Here is a 25088-nt window from a genome sequence, read left to right on the forward strand (position 1 = left end):
GACGAGGATGACCTGGTATGATGCTCTCCAATACTGCAGACAGAACCACCAAGACTTGGTGAGTGTGGCATCAGAGACAGAGATGATGCTGATCAAACATGAACTGAGCAAAGAATTATCCAGCTATAATGTCTGGACTGGGCTGCAGTATTTGGTCGATAGCTGGCAGTGGATGGACGGACAACCCTTCAGTTATGAATCCTGGGGCCCGGATCCAAAGCCCACTTGCCCGGATATTCACTGGGCATGTGGAGCTCTACGACTGCAGGGACCAAAGTACCAAGAAATTACACAAGATACATTACTAAACGTAACGAAACTAGTGGGGTGGAATGCTCTTAATTGCAACCGTAAATTACATTTTCTTTGTTACTGACCAGAATTTTAAAAATAGGTCCATAATTTTGTCAATAACAATGTCTTTGTGTGTTTTTGCAAGGGTATATGCTTCTTTCCTCAACTTTTTTTAAACATCTCATTTAGTCAGTATTTTTTTACACAAATTACTTCAACTATAATTCATCTTGCACTCATTTTTTGCACATTCTGTTCTTTCCATAGTGTGTGTGTATATATACATTATATAATTTATATATTTTTTTATTTATTTATATTAACTCTGTTTTTATTATTTACCCAATTTTAAATGAATGCAAATATATATATATATATATATATATATATATATATATATATATATATATATATATATATATATATATATATATATATTTTTTTTTTTTATTTTATCACAGTTTATTTTTACGATTGCTATTCTTTGTTTTATGTTGCACCTCACTGCCGAAGCAAGTTCCTAGTTTGTGAATTTTGTTCTATGACAATGGCAATAAAACTACTTCTTCTAATTTTGTAGGTGGCATAAAACTCACTTTGTATGGTTGAAAAACACCTGTAGATGTTTGCGTCAAGGATTTTAGAAATTAAAATGAAATATTTCATAAAATCACAAATTTCTGTCACCTAGAGACCATCATGTGACAACAAGCACTGGGTAAGCAAATTACTGGGAGTGGTTTGTTCATGCAAACAAGTTCACTGAGGACGTCATCAAAACAAATTCTCAAAATATCTGACAATATCTTTTACACACTTTGCTACACTATAACACAGAACGCAAAACAATTCAGAATGTCTGAAAAAGTAAACTTTGTGAAGAAAACATAAAACACTCTTGTAAAACGGACATTTTGTGGTTAACACAATACTCAGATTTATAAACTCATCTAACCATCATCCAGACACTGGCTGGAGAATTCTATGTCAGAGACCTGTACGACCTTTATTACACCATTTCTGATGGTTTGAGAGTGAGGGATGTGCTGTAAATGTTTAAAATATTACACAATCATTTTGGAAAAAAAACAAACAATAATTTCAAAATCTATGCTTTTAGCAGCTGGTATCTGAACTCTGTCAGTCTTGGATATCAAAGTCTCTGAATGAAAACCTGGTTCACTCAGATTTCACTACAGAAGTCTTTTACATTGTGGTTTCTAGTGCTTCCTTGTCTGTCTATCAAATCTATTTATATTATGATTCTAGTGTGTTCAGTTTTGTCCTTTGTGTCTCTGGTGTATGAACTTTGTGAAGTGTGTTTTGTATTTAGGTACATAGACTATAGCACCTGCAGAGAGTTTAAATAGTTGATTGTTGCGTTTTAGGTTTTGCAAAAAGAGTTTTTTAATTTTGATATAAGAATTAAGGCTCGAAGATAGATAAGATGTTGTGCCAACATGAACTGCGTGTTTACTCCCTGAGTTGCAAGATTTGGAATTGTGCTGAAATTTAAACTTTAGTGTCAAAGCAAAAATAATGGATTGCATTTTCTATTTAACTACAACAATGAAATTGGCCTGTAAGACACACTACTGACTCCCCCTAAATAATTAAAAATCAATACAAATTTTAGAAGGGCGTAAAATAGGAAACTGTCAAGTAAAATGTATCCAAAAACAAGGACTGTTGGAGTAACCATGTGTAAAAAATGATATTAAACTGCAATCAAAAACATTCCAAGTAGTGAATAGGAAGTAGTTAAATTACAAATTATTCTAATACAATCTGTACTGCTAAAATGACTAGCAGTGAGTTGTGATGTCCAACATTGTGGCTCCATCTGTTATTTAAAGCCAGGATTTGCAAAGACTGTAGCTTTTAATAATGATGACTTGTGAAGCTGACTTTTTATTCTATTGGTCAACACTTTCTGTTAGTTGATCAAGTGTTTCAACCATGAATTTGAAAGCTTCTGTTTGTTGTAATAACACACTAATAACATATTTTTTAAAGATCTGCTGATATATTTTAATATTTTCATGCTTTACGTCAAATCAATATGTGCTGTCATGAGTAGTACAATGTGTAATTTTGTAACATAAATAATGAAAATGTCACTGTAATGACATATAAACTCATTATGTGTGATGATTTGTGCATTTGTGTCAACTCAACTGTTTAGTGAAGCTTGAGATAGATAGCTGCTTAAGCATGAACTGGAATAAGAGGTTTCTTTTCACTTTGCATCTTCTCCTTTGCATTGTTTTCAAAGCAAACTCCATTGTCCTTCACAGATTTGTACATGCAATTAATATACAACAACTTTCACTGTAATTCTTTGTGGCCATTTAAAAACGTCTCTTTCCTGAAGCCTCTATTTGGACAGCAGGAAAAAGCACAAATGTTTTGATGTGAAAAGTATAGAGCACAACAGTGACTGCCCACACCCCACTTCTGGAAGTAAATTTCTCATTCATTTTTCCCATAGTCATTCCGAAAAAATGTATAGTTAAAGTTTGAAAGCCGCTCATTGCATTCTCAACTACGTGGTGACAGATTACAACAAGACCTATCTTTTTATTTAAAATGTGTTTCTGAAACGCTGTAATCCTCTGAGTTATTAAAATATTTCGCTGAATCTTGCATTTTAAACGTGCTTTTTGGACTTAAAACAAATGCATTATGGATATTAGTTACCACATAACTAGCCTCTGTGATGCCTTTGAACTATTAATTTCTGAAATATTCAAAAAGTGCAAGAGAACAAAACTTTCTGACAATCGTGAGAACCTACCAACCACAACATAAATTAATAAAGAGTTATTTATGGAAATTATATGACGTGAAACGATAAAAATACATTTACAAAGTCCATGCTGTGAATTCCAAAAAGAACTGAGGAAATCACTGGTCACTGAACACATGTATACTACTACAAAAGCTACTACTACTACTGCTGGTAATTACTGCTCCTACTGCCGGTAATTACAGTTCAACATTGTGGTCTTGAACCTCCCTGTATACAAAGTTTGGTAATAATCCTACGAACAATTTACAATGATCATTTGTTTAGACTGATCCATCCCTATGCAAATATGAGTCCGTCTATTTAAGCTACTGGACTTCTTTGTCATAAAACAGCCATGACCTCAAACTGTGGACTGCTCCTGTTGCTGGTTTCTGTCACATTTGGGAAATATGTTTATGTAACAAACAAGATGCAATGGGATGAAGCTCAAGATTACTGCCGAAGGGAATACACCGACCTGGCTCCAGTCAGTAATGCATATGATGTGAACCTACTTTTTGAAGATAACAGGGTTACCAACAGGAGTTTGTTTTGGATTGGACTGATGCGGAACCCAGAAAATGAAAAACAATGGATGTGGTCTGGAGGTGGTGAATTGCAAAAGAACAAAACTTTCTGGCGTCCTAATGAACCTAACAATATGTATGGAATTGAAGATAGGGGACACTTTGCTGGAGATTCTGGTTGGAATGATGCAGCATATAATCGCTCACTGGCATTTTGCTGCTACAAAGTCCATGTCGTAAGAGAGAGGAAGACTTGGGAAAATGCTCTCAGGTACTGCAGGGAGCACTACCACGACCTGGCCAGTGTGGCGTCAGAGACAGAATTGATGCTAATGAAAAAAGAACTGGGCAAAACTCTGATCACTGAACACGTGTGGATTGGGTTGCATTTTATGGCTGGGGATTGGCTTTGGGTGGATGGGCAGCCTCTGGAATATGAAGCCTGGGGTCTGGTGGGTAAGTCTAGGTGTCCTGTACTAAATCAAGATTGTGCAGCTCTGCAGGTGGTGGGAACATCGCTTGAGATCAATGGGATACAAGCCATAGAAGGAACTGTGGATGTGGATGTCAAAGTCTGGAATGCTCAGAATTGTGATGAGAAGTTACATTTTCTCTGCTACTAGAATATGTATAATAATAAATAATAGTGATTACGATGCAACTACAACAAGTACTGATACTTATTTTAGAGGTTGGAAAAAGCAACAAATTTCCTTAATTTATCTATTTGGATGATGTTGTTTTTTACTTTAGATATAGGCTGAATAATTTCTTCAGAGTAATCCATCCCTGTGAAAATCCAAATTCATGGCCTGAGTATGATGTGCTGAGGTTCCTCTTGGTCGTAACGCAGCCATTACTTCAAACTGTGGACTGGTCCTGCTGCTGGTTTCTGCCACATTTGGGAAATATACATGACCAGTCAAAAGTTTGGACACACTTTTTCATGCAATGTCTTTACTTTATTTACATGACTATTTCCATTGTAGATTCTCAAAATTATGAATGAACACATTGACACAAATAACCTTAAATGCTGCATCATATGTTTTTCTTCGTGTGTTTTCCATGATGAGGGTGTGTGCATGATGAGCAAAACTAGTGAATTCTTCAGCACATAATCTTTCCCCACGTTGATCTCACCTTTGCATTTACTGTTAGAGAGTACCCCCCGGTGGCCGTTAGCAAGTAAAAATCTATCAATTAGCCACACTGTTGTATAGGCCACAGGGTTCAAAGCGTGGGAAAAAAGTAGTGGCTTATAGTCCGAAATTTACTCAAAACATTATTGACAACTTGCATACTATAATATGACCTTTCCTTGTGCTCTCTGTTCAGTATATTAGAAATACCAATATTTGTTTGTTTGCATATATATATATATATATATATATATATATATATATATATATATATATATATATATATATATATAAAAATCAGCAAAAGTAAATTTGTGTGTGTGTGTATATATATATATATATATATATATATATATATATATATATTAACTGTAGTGACAGAGTAGCGGTAACAGCCACTCATTGTTTATTCTTGTGATTTTTTTTTTTATTTTCCATGGCCTAGCTCTTCTCCGTCATGTTAGTGCCTTATTAACCATCTTGCACTCTGAAGACCTCAAGGACTAGCCTCCTGCTGGTGCCCGGAGTTAGGACTAAACATGGGGAATTAGCATTTTAGTTTAATGCAGCTCAGTCCAGGCTCAAAACACTTCTGTTTAGCTGTGGGTATGACTGAAAGGTTTTTGTTGTACACTCTTCTCTTTTAGTGTCCATTTTATGATGACTATGTTTTGATTAGTTTTTATTGTGATTTTAATCTATTTATTAATAGTGTATTATTGTGTGTATATATATATATATATATATATATATATATATATATATATATATAAAACCAGACAGAGTTGGTCTATTTGTTAACATTCAAATTATATCCCAGGCCATGCAAATGGAGTAATGCTCTAGGTTATACTGAACGGCTTACAAAGCATCTCCAGAGCATGTTTTTCACAGAACAGCCATGACTTCCCACTCCATACTCATTCTACTGATGGAGATGACCATTGCTGCGTAGGGATGGGACGATATAAGATAATATCGTTAATTGCAATAAAAAAGGTCTGCAATTAATCATTCGTGGCATTTTTTAATAATCCTGATCATTGCACACAATTATAATCGCCTTTACAGCACCAGTCTGCCTCATGTTTACACTTTCAATACAATGTTTACATGTTAGTTCTGGTGTTTGCCCACAAGGGGGCCTCTGTCATAAAAAAGACACTTGTTAGCTTCTGTGCCTATTGGGATGCACAGTTATCGCTGTCTGTACTATATTCTGCCAGATATCAACAATAAACAAAGTCTGATCCATAACTCTCCACAGGAATGAGCCAGAGTGCGCCTCACCCATGTGCACAGATGAGACGCTAATGTGTGCTCATCTACAATAATGCAAACTGCAGAATAAAACACCTTTCAAACGATAGACAAATTAAGTCTAATGTGCCAGAGCGCATGGTCCGAATGCGCACTATGTGCACAGAAGCAAGGCTAACGATTAAACACGATATATTTTACCTACAATTATATCAATAGCAGAACAAACCACGCTTACCGATCGAGAACAGCATCCAAATCCTCAAAAATAAGATCCTCTACTCCTGAGTCCAAACACTATCTTCACTCTTTGCCACGAACCGCTCTGGGCTGGAGATGCCTATAGTATAACTTTTACAAACATCCACAGTGTCCTTGATCACGTACTTCCTTTGTTTTGTCTGTTTGTCTGTTTTTTCTGTAAAAACAGCTTTCCTGTCCGCACTGTGGTGATTGCAGGTGAAAATGGTTTGCATATTTGGAAAAACGAGCGCTGTAGCGTTCATTTGATGTGTAGATTGTTTGTGTGGGTGACGCAGAAGTATATGTACGTTCCTGTAGAGTTATAAAGTGGGGGCCCCCGGGCTGTCAGAACATTAACAAGTTAATAATTATTGTGACAATATCATAAATTGGGGTTATTTTGGTCACAATAATCGCGAGTCTAAATTTTATCGTCCCATTCCTACTGCTGTGTTGCTAATATTGTTCCAGAACAATGATATTGCCTTTCTGTGTACTTTCAGATACATTTCTCACAGCCAAAATCATGTCTCATACCATTTACTGTACTTACTAAGCCTTTTTACTGTGAATTTGTTAAGGTTATACGATAGAGAAATCAGTAATTTACATTTGAAACATCAACAATCAACAGCCAGAATCACAGTGACATCTCCAGATTCTGATCACAAGTAACATCCTCTAGTTAAGGTAGATTTCCATACAGGAACAACACAGTGTCCCTTACACTTAGCTCTGACTTGCTCCTTGTTTTACATAGGGGTATGAAAAGATCCATCTCCTATGCAAATATGAAAAACAAAAGGTATATTTTTCCATGCAGAGTGCTGCCCGGGCAGCACAAAGTAGCACATATCTCTGTCAAAACCATGCATTCTCATCTCAGACTCTTTCTATTGCACTTGATCACATCAATTGCAACTGCAAAGTATGTCTATGTTAGGATATATACATTCTGGGATGAGGCGCAGACACACTGCCGTACCTACTACACTGACCTAGCTCCTATCGAAAGTGAGTACGACACTGGCCTTCTTAAACAACTTGCAGGTGATTTGATTGGATATGCTTGGTTTGGACTGATGAGAAACACGAGTGATCCATCGAAATGGATGTGGTCCGGGGGTGGAGAAGTGACCACGTTTTTCTGGGACCAGGGGCAACCTCAAGACACGCCATACGAAATGTACGGGATACTGTTGAACTACCGTTGGCACGACGCACCATCCTATGTGGCTTCTTTCTTCTTCTGCTACAGTGTGAATGCGGTGAGAGAGAAGAAGACCTGGGAAGAAGCTTTGGACCACTGTAGAACGCACTACACTGACCTGGCCACTATCACCTCAGAGACAGAGATGATGTTGATCCAGAAAGAGCTGAACAAAGACGTCTCTACTGGGCATGTGTGGATGGGTCTGCACTTTTTGTCTGGAGAATGGAAGTGGTTGGATGGACATGTAATGGAATATGAAGCGTGGGGTCAGGAGGGAAAGCTGGAGTGTCCAAAATTGAACCATGGCTGCGGAGCTCTGGTGGTCAACAGTGGTGGAAAGGTCAAAAAGTGGAAAGCTCATGATTGTCAGGAAGAACTGCATTTTATCTGTTATTAGTCTTATTTTTAATGTAATCTAGTTAGTTTTGCTTGTAGAATAATGTAGTATAGGACTGTATACCTTTAGTCATTTAGTTAATTAATTGGTTGATATTGTCTTAGTCAACCAAAATTTACATTAGTCAACTGATTATTTTGTTAAGATTATAAGGATTTATATGAGGAAACAGCAGAAAGGAGAATGTATTGGGTGAGTTAGCTGAAGATTTGGGAGTGAATTCTGAGTTTAATCTACCTTTTTTACCTATAGAGAATATATATAGAGAAACATAATAGTTTTGTTGACTTTTTAGTAGACTATTCAATCAGCAGGACATTTCTTTAATCGACCAAGAGTTCTGTTATTTGGCCACATATATAACTATTTAGCAGACACAAGCACAACATGTCCTCTGTAAAATGATAATAATTAATGAAATGTGAAAGAAAAATTTAATGGCAAAAGTTGTGTTGATCTTGTTTGAACTGCACCAATATGTCTTCTACTTATATTTGTTCAGGAGTGGCGGGAAAAGTTTTTTTTTTTCTTTTCCTGTCACTCTTCACATGCAAAGCGGCTCCTGTTTTTGACAGTCAACAGCAAAAACAATACCATGATGCAAATACTACTAACTGCAATAAAACATTACATGGAAATTCCATTTAGGCTGGTGTTAACAATCCGCAAACCCTATGCAAATTAGTGCTGAGTCTTGCTAAGCACACATTAGCTCCACTCAAAATGTTGTTGATTTATGGCTACAGAAATACATTATACATTATAGTCTATGTAAGATATTCAAAATTTTGCTGTGATTCCTTCAACGATAAAAAATAAATAAAAATGCTATAAACTTTTAAAGGATAACTAATTAAACATCTTTTTCATGGTAAAATATGTATTTTTGTGATGTTTGAAGTGTTTGTTGTTTCTCTCTCTGCTATCTCTGAGCCACAGACTGTATATATAAATGGACAGAGCTAACCTGCTAGTCACCATGTTCCAAATAAGAAGTAAGCATGGCTACAATATGGAACTCAGCTCCAAATCTGCCCTTATAACCATTGGTGTCGATGAGTTTCATTTGGCTGAAGCTGGACACTATGGTTATACATATTCTATGCTTTGGGTGTAAAACCACCCTTGCAATATGGCCAACATGACCCGAAGAGAGCTCTCCTGGAAAACCCTGGCGTTAAATAAAAATAAATAAATAAATAAAAAAATAAAAATTGGCAACATTATTTTTTGTGTGACTATACTGTCTTATGATCATAAATTAAAAGATACCCTATATATGTGTATGTGTATGTATTCTCATAATACTTCCAAATAAACATGGCTTATATAACTTAAATGGTCCCAGATGTTTTATCCAAAGTAGAGGAGATGAAAATGCTCTACAGTGCCCCAGGTACATTTTAACTATTTACAAGTCAAATCTGTTTAATATCTTTAATTCTACACAAGCCAATTGTTTAAAAAGGCTATGCAAATGCTAAACTTCAGTTTAAAGAATCGCACCGTGAAGTTTGCCCTTCTGATATAACTCCAACTGCTCAGATTGTCTTTACCCATGAAGGTTGAACTATTCTTCCTTGTTCCTTATAACTGTTGAAGTTGATAAATATGTTCTAATGAGAAAGTGATCAGAGAGGCTCCTCGAAATCACATGATATACACCAACTGTTTGTGAGGATCCATTTCTTTGCTATGCTGTGGACTTGATAACCAGAGGAGGCTTGGAGGGAAGCTTTGAACAACTGTAAGAAGAGTGGCTGGACTCTGGCTACTCCCAAAAACCTCTCTGACTTAATGCTGGTGGCTGCAGAATTAGAGGTCTTATATTACACAGAATTTACGGGTTTAAGTCATGTTAGAACGTTGTTACCTCCTCAAAAACATACTTGGAGTTGTGTTTTGTTTCATTCACACGGTTGAGTAACACTTTATTAGTCTGTCTACAGCGGTAGTTTTCAAGTTAACAGCTGCCTTTTACCTTTTGTTAGAGATTGTCAATTCTGAAATTATCTAAATAATTCTAGTGAAGAGATATGAAGTTTTAGAGCATAGTGGAGCACTACCTGTATTACCATGACATCGCAAGGTGGAAGATGGAATGTTTTCTGTTTGAGAGAAGAACTCAATCCAAATTTGGATGAAACAAATGAAACAAAACACAACTGTGTGTTTTTTTAAAATGAGAAAACATTATAGCGCAGATCAGAAAATAGCGTAATATGGGCCCTTTAAGTGAAACAAGTACTAGCAAGTAGGTGTGGGTCAGATTACAGAGTGCCTGTAATTTGTGCCATGAAGTTGACATCCATTGTAGTTTGGTAGACTCGATTCTGTCGTGTGTGATGTAAGCCCCTACTGTGTTAGGTTTCAGATGATGCTTAGATAAAAAAAAAAAAAAAAATCTCTATCTCTAGGCATCCAAAATGTGTCCTTCAGGTCCAAATTTGCCAATTCCAACAAGCATAACATACAAAGTAGGCACAGACTTGGGGGATTAGAGGGAGGATAGGTCAAAAGACAGTCTGTGCAAATACACAGGTCTAGAAGGCTTGTTCTACTCTGCACGCTCAGCCAATAAGAACTCTCTCCTTTCTCTCAAGGTGGGATGATGACAAACTAAGATAAACAAGATTTAAATTTATATTATATAATTGTAGATTATTTTGTTATCTGTTATACCCCACGACAGTGCATTTAATGGGTATTTAGATACAAGATTATGTGGTGAGTATTAGTATGGAATTTAATATATAAAGGAACATATGCACATTCTATTGATGTTTAAGTTAAATCCACAAGCAAGTCAGGTCATGCATGTTAATATTTTGAAAGGGTATTTTTGATATGTTTGTATATGTAAAAGCCTATTGCATTTTTAATTAAAATATATTGCAGGTTTATTTTATTTTGTTTATATATGTTTTCTGATAAGTACTGAAAACCTAGCATGTTTGGCTATAGAATGTTACCTGAGGCCATATGACAGCTGCTGACACACTGAACACTGAAACAGCAGCTAACTTACAGAAACTAAATCAAAGGAAAATGGCTTCTACAATCATCATCTTAAACCCACTTAGGTAGTCAAAGTTGGTCCTGATTGTCAATGAAAACAGGGGAACTGTTTTTGATTTGCAAATGAAGAATGCAAACATGGTTTGCAATCTAAACTGGGCACTAGTTCTTGCTTTCAGATCACGCCATGTATGTTGTTTTTCAGCCAAATAAAGTGTGATCTGACAAAGAAGATCCGTCCCTATATGCAAATATCAAAGATATAAGGCATATTTTCACTCAAATCTAGTGACATTTCTCACAACCATGGGTCCGACCCTCCAACTCCTTTTGTTGCTGGGGCCCATAACCACCGCACTCACCAAGTATGTTTATGTCCAGCAGAAAACAAACTGGTATGGTGCTCATTCACACTGTGAGACAGAGTACACCGACCTAGCACCTATCAACGATGAATCGGACATCAACCTTCTCCGAGCACTGGCCGGGGGCTATTCTGGATATATCTGGATTGGATTACTGAGAAACATGAGTGACCAAACTAAGTGGATGTGGTCTGGAGGTGCAAAGGCCACATGGTTCAATTGGGATAGTGGTCAGCCTGAGCCACCTGGTGATCAGAATTATGTATTCTTGATAAACTTTAAGTGGCATGATGCACAAGACTATCATGCAGGACATTTCCTTTGCTACAGTGTGCATGTGGTGAGGGAGGAGAAGACCTGGGAAGAAGCTTTGGAGCACTGTAGAACGCACTACACTGACCTGGCCACCATCTCCTCAGAGACAGAGTTGATGTTGATCCAGAAAGAGTTGAGCAAAGATGCCTCCACTGACCACGTGTGGATGGGTCTGTTTTTTCTGTCTGGAGAATGGTTTTGGATGGATGGACAAGTGAGAGAATATGAAGCCTGGGGTCAAGGAGGAAAGCCGAAGTGTCCAAGGGTAAATCCTACCTGTGCGGCTCTGGTGGTCAACAGTGGAAAGACCAAACAATGGAACGCTCACGACTGTCAGGAGAGGTGGCATTTTATCTGTTATTAATCTGATGATAACATTTTGCAGAACATAATTGTATTGTCTTTAAATTATGAAAGCACCAGTGAATAATACTGACTCAATTTCCCATCCATAATTGCAAGTTCTGTTTTTATTACATTTTTAAAGGTCTGTACCTCTTTTTTATGCCTTAAAAAAATTTGAAAAACTTTGTTAAAGCATACCGTACAGAATGAATATATGGTTTGCAGTGGTTCAGTTATTCCTCACTTTCCTAACAAATTCATAGCATCTAAATTATTAACAGTGAAGAGCTAATCACTACTTTCAGCTTTCAGAGACTAGAGCAGAGTTATTTCCATCATAGTAAAGCAAAAAAAAAAAAACCTACCATGCTAACAGTACTTGGAAAATAAAACACTTTATGATTGGATGCAGACATTACACAGCATCTCATTTTGACCCTAAGAGCTGCTATTACAATATATCTATGACAGAAAAATCTACTCAAATGCACGGACAAAAATTGAGTACAGCTACTTTATTGTAAAGTTCCTCCATTTCTATTCCCGTAGTCAGATAGTACTTAAAATAATTGTTCTGTGTGTTATCTTTAACATGTAAAATGTGTAAAAATTGATAATTTTGCCTCTATCTTTGAACAATATTGTTAAATATAATATTAAACAGTGAAACCTGCATCAAAATTACAATATGCCTACTAGATATTTTGTTCAGATATTAATAATCTCAACTTCCAACAACAAAGGCAAAAGTGACACAGCCCAAGTCATGTGTTTAGCATTGATACAGATTATTATTTAATTTAATTTATTTTCTAGGCAACACTTCTGTAACCAACAGAATTTTGGGTATAAAGTACAGTGATTTGATTCTGAAATGTTTGGAAAACATGCATGTTTGGGTATACAAAATACAAGCAGAGGGCACAGAACTCTGCTCACAAACAGTCTGAACAGGTAACTTATAAAAACAAGGAACTGCTGTTAAAGTGAAATATTTTCTTACAATCTTCACCTCCATTCTGTTTAAAAGTCAAAATGGTTCCCAGTTGTTGTCTGCAGTAGAATTGATTGTAGGTCTTGGCCTATACCAAGACTATATGCAATCTAAAATGGGCCACAACAAGATTTTGGAGTTGAAATATTCTTTGTATAATGAAATTGTTATATGTGCCATAAAGTTCACTGTAGAATTGCATTAACATGTAATGTACTTTGGTAGTAGGGTTGTCAATAGTATCTAAAATCAGAATAATTATAATAATGAAAAAAAAAAAAACATATATAAGTCGCACTGGACTGTTGCACTGGACTGGTTGCATTTTTGGAGAAATTTATTTTACAAAATCCGAGACTGAGAGCAGTACAGCATGCTAATATAACACATAGATATTAACAGTTAATCAGATATGCTACACTAACATATAACATATGCCGGCTTGTCCACAAACACAAGAGTTTTTTCGCTGATGTTTACTGTGGTCTTACTTCATCACAGTTCACACCGTAGAACTAGCAAACAGATCAAATATAACATAAGCTCTGGCTCATATTACATATACACACAAAACTGCACATGAACGCATGGAAAATATACATACCACTTTGGCCTGCTAGTAAACAAGTCGGTGTGCTAAAAACTTTATATTTTACTTTTCAATTGTTTCTTAAATAGTGCTCTGTCGGGTAAGACTGAACTGGAAAACAGGAAGTACTTTTCATGACCTTTAACTAGACTTACGATAAACTAAAGATTTACAATATTGTTTTAAATGAAAAATGATCACCTTTTTCCCCTCTTATAAATAAAGAGGAAATAAATAAGAGGAAATTAAATATGAAATGTATAAAAAGGAGTCAAGTAAATTTTCTTACAGGTATTACAAACACAACAGCACCATCTACAACAAGTGATCTGTAACATGTATTATCAACCATTACCTAACACATACGTAAACAAGTACATGAAGTGCGACTTACAGTCTGGAAAATACAGTAGATATTAATTTGAGCAAGTATTGATACTGCATAAAATCACATTCACAGGACAAAATTTGACAATTTTAGTGTGCTTTTGAGCTTTATCAGAACAAATATAAGACTTCAAAATTACATTATATTACTAAAATATAAATGTTTTGTGGTGTGGTATCATATTCAGCATCAAGTATTGAGTGAATTTTAGCATTGTGACAACTAATTGGTAGACTAAATGTATTTATTTGTTTGACCAAAGTGTGATGTTAAGTCTTTAAATGCATATCTTCACTTGTTTTGCTGGCTCAGACAAAGCTCAGTGTGTACTGAAAAAAGATTCTATTCTTAATGTGTATTTTCTGATGTAACATAAGGATAAATGTTTGTCAAAGATATCTATTTTAAAATGACCTTGATCATTCTCTCTATGCAAATGTGAAAATCTCCACATTATCCACATTATAGATCTGTTCAGATCCATAGGATAATGCTTTAGCCTAGCTAAACATCAATGGTCTATATGCAGAGTGCAGACATAACACTGACTGCAGACAAAGTTTTCTCTTGGATCACACCCTGTATGTTAATTTTTAGCCAAATAAGAAACAAATGAACTTATAGAGAAATAAAGAATCCAATGTACTATTTGCTAAATAGAATAATACTAATAATATAATGTAATATATTGCATTTTGTTTTACTTGATAATGTTTAACAAGTGTTTTTTCAAGCTTATAGTAAAAAAAAAAAAAAAAACTCCATTAAAAACTGTGCTATGGCAATGAAGGTCCACCCCTATGCAAATATCAAAGACGCACATAGAAGGTATGTTTTATTTCACTCCAATCTAGTGGCATCTCTCGCAAGCATGGGTCCGAATATCCAACTCCTTCTGCTGCTGGGGACCATAACTACAGCCTTCAAGTATAAATTTATCTCAACAAAAAAAAACTGGGCTGATGCTCATTCATACTGCGTGACCAAATACACCGACCTGGCACCTATCAATGACGAATCTGACATCAAACTTCTTCAAGAACAGGCCGCAGGCTATTCTGGACTTATCTGGTTTGGATTAATAAGGAAAATTATTGATCAAAACACATACCGGTATATGTGGTCTGGAGGTGGAGAGGTGAAGAGGTTCTTTTGGGGTAAAAATCAGCCTGATTCAGGCGAGAATGACAATTATGGATTACTGATTAACTATCGGTGGCACGATATATCAGATAAGACCGAAGCTTTCTTCTGCTACAGTGTTCATGTTGTGAGAGAGGAGAAGACCTGGGAAGAGGCGTTGGACCACTGTAGAACGCACTACACTGACATGGCCACCATCTCCTCAGAGACAGAGATGATGTTGATCCAAAAAGAGCTGAACAAAAATACCTCCACTGCGCATGTGTGGATGGGTTTGCGTTTTCTGGCTAAAGAATGGATGTGGGTGGACGGACAAGTGAGAGAATATGAGGCCTGGGGTCAGGGAGGAAAGCCGGAGTGTCCAGTGGGGAATCGGGACTGTGGAGCTCTGGTCTTTAAAGAAGGAGTGTGGGAAGCACATGACAGTAGGGAGAAACTGCATTTTATCTGCTATTAAAACAATGTAGGTTCAACAAAATATTAGGTTGCTTAAAAAATACTGCATAGCAATATGTTTAAAGATTATTATTTTACTTTTTCTTCTTTCTTCTATCTAAAATATAATATTCCCCATTATTTACAGTTTAAATGGAAGAAATACAAATAAGCTCCTTTTTTGCATTAATAACAAAGAAATATGACTGTTAAGCTTTTTGTATTTAAAAAAGTGAAAATGATACTACTTATTACAGCCCAATATGAAGAGTGAATGCATGCTTTTTTTTAGGATCTTTAGGTCCATCACAACGGCGATTGTAATTATGTCAAGCAAAACCTCAGATACATCATTCCTCTCAGCAAGGTTACAATGTCCACCTGCCATCAGAGCACAACGAATTCTACTGTCCTCGCAACGCATGTAACTTAAGTCCAGCTTGACAAGATGGACAGGAGACGAGATGGATGTGTGCTTTAAGTGCCTACATTTGCAAACTTTCCATTGTTTTGCTTAGTTTGCATGTCATTACTACAGAGTTGTTCTTTACATAAATAAGAGCCAATTACACTCGAGGAAAAAGTAAATACCTTCTATATCAACTAACAATGTCCTGTTTCTCATATGTCTATGTAAAACACATGCATTGTGGTTTAATGTATGCATTACTGTTTGAGTCAAGGCATGTATAATAAGACTAATAAATCACGTCATAGAAAACTGTTGTCCTTGCAACCTTCTCTAAAATGGTCTTTACCTACCTTTTCCCTATATGCTCCTCCTGAGCAGGAGTGTGTCTAGACAGTGGTCCAGAGGTGGCACTATGTTTTTACAACTTAAGAAAATTTCTATTTATAATCTATAATTACACTTATACATTTATAACTGCATTTTGGTTAATAAATCAGGTCAAGCTACAGGTGATAGTATATTGCCCAATATATAAGCCTTATCCTCTTTAAGTACATAATCATATTCCATGGCCTGTGCTACCCCTGGCCACTCTCTAGACACACTCTTGCTATAGCAACATAGCTATATGTTGTGACCAAACCCAAAAAGCAAAAATTACAGTACCACAAGGTCCAAGAAGATCAATTTTAAAGACTCAAAATATTTAGTACTGCTAAGAATAGTTTTGTGTGTACTACTAATTATGTGTTGGAAGAAGAAAGTGTCTTATTTGACTATTGATCTACAGATGGGTAAACCTACTCATGTTGAAGTAAGGAGTCTGTGGTGATACGGGGAAGCATGGGGTCAGGGGGGAGCTCTCACCACCTCCTCTGAACGTAGGACTGCCACTGGTCTCATGGTCCTCGAACGCCTCACGGTAGCTGTGCACTGTGCCCTGAAAGAACGAAATATCATCTCTTAGCAAAACAGTGGCCCTTTTTAGAATCAACATAGTGTTGTATAGTGTATAACAGGGCTGCAAGATTAATCGCAACCAAATCAAAATTGCAATTGGAATGGATAGAATCAGCAAATCGCAAAGGCAGCTGTTTTTGAAGTACCATAATTTCCTCAAATATAACACCCTGTCTTACTCTGCATAAAATAACAGCTAACCCTTGCATTAGTTTGTCCGTTCATATTTTAGTATTTTTGTCAATTTTTCTTTACGTCTGTGTAACAGCTCAGACATCCAGGTCTGATCCATAGCAAAAGACGAAGTTTAAATCTGTCAGTTGGAGAAGACATTGTAGAAGTGAAGACGTTTGCTGCTTATCCAAGCCTCTTCTTCAGTTCTGGTCAGATTGCTGGTGGACATTGCATACATTATCTATCTGTAGTTAGCCCCTCCCTTCAGATTCTTCTTGATACATATAAAATGTGACCTTAAAACAGAATCCTATTTTTAAAACAATCGCAAATCAAATCGCAATGCTTGTTAGAAAAATTACATTTACATATTTTCTGCTAGCCCTACTATACAATGTTCTTAACAAAATAAATAATCAAATTAATATATTAATAAACAATAAACAAATTGACATTAGCGATTTTGGTACAAATGAGAAAAAAAATCCACTGCTTGCTAATGTGATTTGCAGCTAACCATCGGAGGCGCCGACAACTTCGCACCTCTTTATTGTGGTGACATTTATGGCAACATCTGCTTCAATTGGGCACTGCAGTTTTCTAATGTGGAAGTCAGTGGACTTATTTCTGTTATTAAGTGGTTTTAGATCAATATTGCAATTTAAAATGTCCAAAGTATAACATAATGATCCTCAAGTGTCATAAGTATATAAGTAACTACATAGCAGACGCAAGCACAATATGTACTCTATAAGTGAATCAGATGTGTGTTTGATGAGATATATCTATTGTTCCAGAGGCTCCAATCAAAAACTACCACTCATAGTTACCTACTTCACCACTAATTATATCAAGTGAGTAAAGATTATCTGAAATCAGTGTAAATTTAAAGAAGCTTGGTGTAACAATGACACCATCTTGTTATATTTACTTCTCTCGGTCTTCCTCCAGGATTGAGGGCCAAGTTCTGAGCGAAATCCGGAGAATTAACACCGGAGCGGTTTTCAAGGCTGCTCTGGTACTGCCCCTCGCTGGTGGTCCGACGACGTCCTGTTTCCTGCGTCACTTCCGGGGTCATTCCTCTCGATCGGACTCCTAGATTTACCCAAAATAAATTGTATATATATATTTAAATGGACATGTACAAATCAACAATCGATATGATAAATTAAAGGTCTATATTACGCAAAACTGACTTCTCTGAGCCTTTAGCAATGCTGTGATCTCCTCAAAAACATACTTTGAGTTATATTTTGTTTTATTTGCACATATTATCATGTATCATCGTGAATAATCCTGGATTATTAGACTGTCTAGATACCCAAAGCTCAGAATCCACTGTTTCACTGAGTGATGTCATTTAGTGGCAGTATCGTGGTAGTTTTAAGGTTAACATATAACAGTGGCTATATTTATCCTGAATGGAGTCCTGCCCACTTCAAAGCTCCGGTTCTGGAAGTACATTTTCCAATTTTAATATAGCCATTATAATAAATATATTGGAGCCGTGGTAACTAATATTAATAACGCAGTTGTTTTAAGTCGAAAAAGCATATTTAAAAATGTAAAATTCTGTGAAATGTTAAAATAACTTTTGGAATATTTTTGTTTTACCTTGTGTACAGCTGAGAGTGGCTGCAGAAAGTCTCTAAAAGCCAAGCAGTTTCAATGAGGCTAAAATAGCTATAACTTCAAAGTTAGGCAAATCCAGGGCTGAAATGATCAAAATAATTCTAGTGAAGGTAATATGCAGTTTAAAAACACAACGGAACATTTTATGTATTGCCACTTAATGACATCACAATGAAGAACAAGAAGGAAGAGAGAAGAACTCATCTTAAATATGCAGAGTTTGGGTGTGTGAATGAAACAAAGCGCAACTCTATGTATGTTTGTGATGAGGAAATAACATTACAACATTGACCAAAAATAGTGCAATATAGCCCCTTTAATGTTAAATTATAGGTGCATGGTAAAATGTGTAAAAGTATAAAAAGGAAGAACGGAAAAGTGAGTGGAAAAAAGGACAAACCAGAGAAGGAATAGGAGCGGAGGCGGTCGGACTGGGGGGTGATGCTCTCGCTGATGCCCCGGATCCGAGCGTTGTACTCTGGACAGGGGTGGGAGCAGGTCAGGGGGTGTGAGGAGGTGAAGCAGGAGGAGGAGTGGAGAGATAGAGTGAGTATGGAGAGTGGGAAGCAATACAGTGACACGGTGAATAGAAAAGAAAGGTGAGAATAATGAAAAATAAAGGATTTGATATGAATGGATAAAATACATGTTTTCAAATGAAATATTTTGACCACATTTTTTGCTGTCAAAAACAATGATTTTTATGTAAATTTTGCATGTGTGTTAGCTGTGAGAGGTTACATAACTTTAGAAAGTGGTTAAATATCGGTTGTGCTAAAAAAAAAAGTCAATGGCAGAGAAAAGCTGCCAGTTCAACTGCCAATGGTGTAACACTGGTATAACTTTGCCCAAATAGTGGAGCTACAAGATTAATCATCATCAAATTGCAATTTGAATGGACACAATTAGCAAATCAAAAAGGCTACAATTTTATGAAGTACTATAATTTCCTTCACAACCAACAATATTTTTCTACATAAAAACGGCCAATCCTGTAGTTTAGATCTGTACAAACATGTTCTGAAATATGTGATTAGTTCATTGTCTTCTTGCCAATTCTCCTGGACACATTTAAAATATGAACGTGAAACCGAATCCTAGTATAAGAACATTCATTGCAAATCTATCTCAATCGCAATTCCTCTTAGAAAAAATACCTTTAGATATTCATTTTAGATATTTTTTCAAATCGTTCAGCCCTATCAAATGTGACACTGGTAGAAACTGTTTTCCATTGTAATTCTAAATTTTGTTTTACCTGCAATTCTATGAGCCACCAGGCCTTCCAGGTTAAGCTCTTCCTCCGGATCCTGTTCTCTAGCCAAAGATGTGGAGGACGTTTCCTTGGGCTGGGGCGTGTGTGCTGGGATGGGGGAGGAGGAGGCACTGTAGCCTGTATATGGCGATGAACCCTGGAGGTCTGGGGAGTGGGAAACTGGTCCTCCCTGGTATGAGTTCATAGGTTTCTGCTGGTTGAAATTGGACTGTTCAGAGTAGTGGGGCGTTGCCTGCCGAGAATGGATGTAGGGTTCCGGGGTTTGGGAAGGGGTGCTGTTTTGGTAGCCAGCATTGGATCGCTGTGGAGAGAAAGCTGGCGATTCCATTACGGGACTCTGGTTAGGGATTGCCGAAATCCTTCCAGGCGAGCGTTGGGGTTGATGGAAGGCGCTGTTGACAGGACCAGAATTATTATTATATCCGTGGATCGCAGAGTCTGCCTGGTACGACGGTCTGGCCAAGGTCTGAGAGAAAGGAACCTGGGTCGCACTGAGGTTGTTCTCCCCAGTGGGCGCACTATGGGACTTGGACATATGGGAGTTGATAGGGTCCAAGTCGAGCATTAGCATGTTTAGGGCTTCAATGGACTGCTCGATGTCACGCTGAGAGGCTGTGGTCGGGAAATGCGGGAGACTATGAGTGGAGTGCAGAGGAGGACCGAACGGATCGTCAGGGAGACTGTACTGGTGCCAGTTGTTGAGGCCTCTTTGAACCGCCTCTCTGCTACTCGTGCTCCGCTCCGGGGCCCTCGGCATCAGTTTGGGATTGGTCTCCGGACTGCTGCCAGCCTGGTTCCCGAAGGACTGTGAACGGTACATTCCATTCCCATTCTGGTAGCTGTTGTATCCTCCCTGTGGGGATGGAGAGTCAACACCATGGTCTTGCATTGCGGTGGGCGTTCTAGATCCGTGTACAGGCATCTCAGTCAATTTTTCACTGCCTCTCTCGAGGTAGGGCCCGTCGTTTTGGCTGACTGGAGTTTGTGATTGGTAGTAAAGATCTGCTGGAGTAGCTTGACCGTCTAAAGAAGAAATTGTCCCTAAGCTGTCCACACTATTACCCTCTTGACTGTTTGGCAATTCATCATCAAGAATATCTGTCTCCCGTTCTTCTGTAGGTGCACTGATTGCTCTGTTATGACCTCCGTTGACATGCACCTGCGCCGGGACAAGATGCCTCACCCCACCTCCCGGGCTGGTTGATGTGGACAGGTAGGCTTGCCGTTGGTTCGGAGGTTCGAGTCCGCTCAAAAGCTGATCAAGTTCTCGCTTCTCCTGTGGGCTGAGGGACGGGTGGGTCACTGCCGGGTTGTTGGCGCTCACCCCACCCTGCAGGGACTGGCTGTGCTCATCAGTGCGATCGGTCTTGATGGAAGCAGTGGAGTTGCCAGAGTCGCTGCTCACGGAGAGGGTGTGGTCGACAGCGGGGAGGGCAGTGGGGCCAGTGGCGGGGATGGTTTGGTCTGTTGTCTGCAGAGAGTGGTTAGTGGTCTGGAGAGAGGTTTCTGCATTGGTCAGAGGGTTCTCGTGGACTGGGAGGTCATTGATGGTGACCACTCCCTCCAGGGAGTCTTTTTTGCGGACCCGGGCATATAGGCTTCCGTCAATAGGGCCTTGAGTGTGATCAGCATCTGAAAGACAAGATTGAAAAGGTGATTAGAAAAACATATGAACGCCAGTCAGTAAATGATCAACAAATTCAGCTTTGATAAATAGTGGCCAAAAGCTCAAGTATAGTTTCTCCATGTTCCATTCAAACATTTCTCTTTTTAAAAGTTAAAGTGCCTGTGACAGGCTGAACTACTCCTTTTGCTAAAACACAGCAAGGTGACTAGGCGCTCCCTTAGAGATAAGGTGAGGAGCTAGGTGACAGTAGAGCCGCTGCTCCTCCACATCGAGAGGAGGACTATGTCTCTCGGCTGGTCTGGGAATGCCTTGGGGTCTCACCAGAGGAGCTGGAGGACGCGTCTGGGGTGAAGGAACACTGGGAGTCCCTGCTTAGATTGCTGCCCCAGCGACCCAGCCCCGAATAAGCGTAAGAAAACAGATGGGTGAATAGACAGTCAAGATCATTATATTTAAGAATTAAAAAAAAATGCTTACTATTTTACTTCCTGGTTAGAAATAATGATGTCACGGTAGGGCATTCCATAACTGCTCTATAGCAACAGTGTTGTACACTGGGCCAATACTCCTCTAATGTACAGAGTAATTATTATTTGACAAATACAGTTATAAGAAAACACTGTTATATCGTGTGATGTCATCAATATGGAGCTCTCTAAAATTGAACACACTATTTGCTGTATTTTTCAGGAAACAGCAGCAGGTATTATCCCACCAACTTAAGAGAAAACTTGAGAGTTTAAAGTCATGTCCATACTTTTCAAGGACAACCAGACCTACTTAAAATTGGAATTTATACAGCAATACAAGGGCAACAAATAATAATTTACTGATCATAAGAAAATTAGTTCAGTTAGTCTTATGAGTCCTTTTTACACTGAGAGAAGTATCTTCCTCAACAACACGCTGACTACCCTCCCACTCTGTAAACATCTATTTTGACCTGAAGCTCCAGCATGTGCCCCAGCTCCTCCACTGCTAATAATAGCCACTTTGCTGGACTCAGGCCCCTGTCACGTTGCGTCAGTGTGGGCTCACATAGTCAGAGCTATACTGGCAACAGTGAGCTGTCCACTTACTGAAGACTAATTTCTGGCTGCTGAATCATGTTAGCAGGATAACATGAATATAGCACAATGCCATTAATTGTTTCAAAATTACAATATCTACCAAGGAATACTTGTGGGATATCCCTGCATTATGGCAACAATGCCATGTGCAGGAGACATGAAACAAACAATATTCCAATGGAGGCCTATGCATTTGCAAAGTGATCCAGGACATATATACGTGTCTGGGGCCTATGCTAGCTTCCAAATTGAGCAACCCCAGGGACAGATGGTGGATCACTCCGACCACAGCTATTTCAAAAGCCATGTCAACAACAGCGCGGTCCACAGTAGCGGCAAGAAGACAGGAAGCTAGTCCAATAGCTGTAAACAAACGGCCCCATGATGGTCAATAACGATGATAGATTAACTCTCAGGCTCAACTAGGATGGCATGTGTTCTATTTCTATATCAGATTAGTTCAGTTGAAGCAGCATACCAAAATCAACAACAACTTCTACAGCAAATGCAGAGTCAATAACTCGAGTATAAGACCACATAGATTAGTATATGCGCATGGACCACTATAGAACCTACCTGGACGACTGAGGGAGTACACAGATATAAGGTCAAACAGTAATATAAAAGAAAGTACTATGATTTAATGCTTACAATAGCATTCTATTGTCTAAAGAAAGACCGTTTTTTATTATCATCGTGGTATAGAGTATTGAGTCTATATATTTTTTTTTTATCAAAACCATGCTACTTTAGATATAACATGTAAAATCTTCTTACCAATAGGTCAACCTTGAATTTCGTCAATATTCCTCCAAAATATCTACCTCTTATGTTTCCAATTCAAGTTTAGTGAATATATTCTTTCCGTATCTCCTCTATGACTGAACTCTTCCACTTTCTGTCTGTCTGTTATGATTCACGTCCTCCCCTCACAGCATGTGGGGCTTGTGGGGCCGTACCACTTTGGCTGCAGAGGGGGTGAGCTGGCACTGCGGCCTTTCCCGGCACTGTGGGTGGGACCACAGCTGAACTACAACTCCCCTGGTTGACCTGTGGAATGTGGCGTCCATGCCTGATGATGTCATCAAAGGGGATCCCCTCCATCAGTGTTAGCTCGCCTACCAAGACTACGTTTACAAGAGTGCCACTGCAATACATGATGATATTTGTATGTGTATGCAGTGTTCCCCCAAGATTCTGTTAAGATTATGGTGACACACATTATTCTAATTTGAATAATTTAATTTCATTTGTGGAGTATAAATGTCACTGCCTATATCTATTTTTTAAGTTGTTATTTTTGGGCAGTGTAGACTCTTTAATAAGTTTATGATAATACAAATTATATCATAATATAAATGAGCAACAAATTTTGTCATGTCAATATATAGTTCTGTTTATTGTAGACTATGGGGGGACAAATTTCGACAATGGAAAGCCTCAATAGTCTCCTGTATTAATGGGAAACACTGGTATGTTTATGACATTCATAGTGGTTTAATTCAGGAGGATATGTTTTACTGTTATCCCATCTAATAAAATATGGGAAATAATTGCTTTCAATTATTATTAATTCCATAACATTTCATTTCATTTACAATTATTTTCTTATGTGATGATCAAGCTTAGACAGTAGAAGAAAATAATAAATACAAAACAAAAAACAAAAAAAAAAAACAACCACACCAATTTTTCTCACAACGACCAAAATTTGGTTTACTGATAATGAAATACAGTTAATCTCTTGGCTAAATCAGGAAACTAAGTCCATATTGCCTATATTGCACATCTGAATAAAGTTATCACATGTAAGGATGGGTTCAAGTCCACCTTTGACATGTGTGCTTTCATCTTTGACTCAGAAGTGAACGGAAGTGCCAAACAATGTGGAGCATGGTGGGTAGCTGTGAAACAAGTGTCACAGGGTCATGACCTCTGGGTTTAGCCTGCACTTGTGGTATGTGTGGACTGGGGAGCAAACATTGCTCCTGGTACTTCACTTGTGCACAGAAAGACACACAATTGGCAGTATGGGATTTTGGGGTGTGTGTCTTAATGGACACAATTTCTATTACTTTAAATTGATACTCTGCAGCTGATGTCATCAACATTTCCTGGGAGGGGTGATGCTAACTAGAGGCACTGCTCTGTCTGAAGCTCTGTTACTCAACACAATCTGACCAAAAACAACTACTGTATCTGGAACTACAACAGGTGAGCTGTTAAACAAGTCCCTAATATTACAATAACATTACACTCACAAACTCGCTAGCATTAGCCAACAGTTTTCCAGTCACCTTTGCGTTGAAAAACTCCTAAGCTCGACCATGCACACTTGAAAAATCTTTTAAATTATTTGACTGTGTTTACTAATGTGGGCATTGTATTGCCATGGTAAAGCTGAACATTTCGAGATAGACATACATGTATAACCCTCCAGCATCATGGCAAACTATCAATAATAAGAGAATTTTGTTA

General features: G+C 37.8%; 1 protein-coding gene across 2 annotated transcripts in view; it reads right to left on the reverse strand.

Annotated features, from left to right (window-relative positions):
* The window catches only part of tns1a (tensin 1a), a 152325-nt gene that overhangs the window by 27311 nt on the left and 99926 nt on the right, over positions 1–25088 (reverse strand). For both annotated transcript variants that reach the window (XM_055228378.1, XM_055228383.1), the window contains 4 exons: positions 19896–21545; positions 19038–19115; positions 17937–18100; positions 16676–16811 (listed from right to left, as the gene is read on the reverse strand). In XM_055228378.1, coding sequence (XP_055084353.1) covers positions 16676–16811; positions 17937–18100; positions 19038–19115; positions 19896–21545 — 2028 coding nt within the window. The remainder of the gene's footprint in view (positions 1–16675; positions 16812–17936; positions 18101–19037; positions 19116–19895; positions 21546–25088) is intronic.

Source organism: Periophthalmus magnuspinnatus, chromosome 2 (assembly GCF_009829125.3).
Source record: "Periophthalmus magnuspinnatus isolate fPerMag1 chromosome 2, fPerMag1.2.pri, whole genome shotgun sequence".
In the NCBI taxonomy this organism is placed as follows: Eukaryota; Metazoa; Chordata; class Actinopteri; order Gobiiformes; family Gobiidae; genus Periophthalmus; species Periophthalmus magnuspinnatus.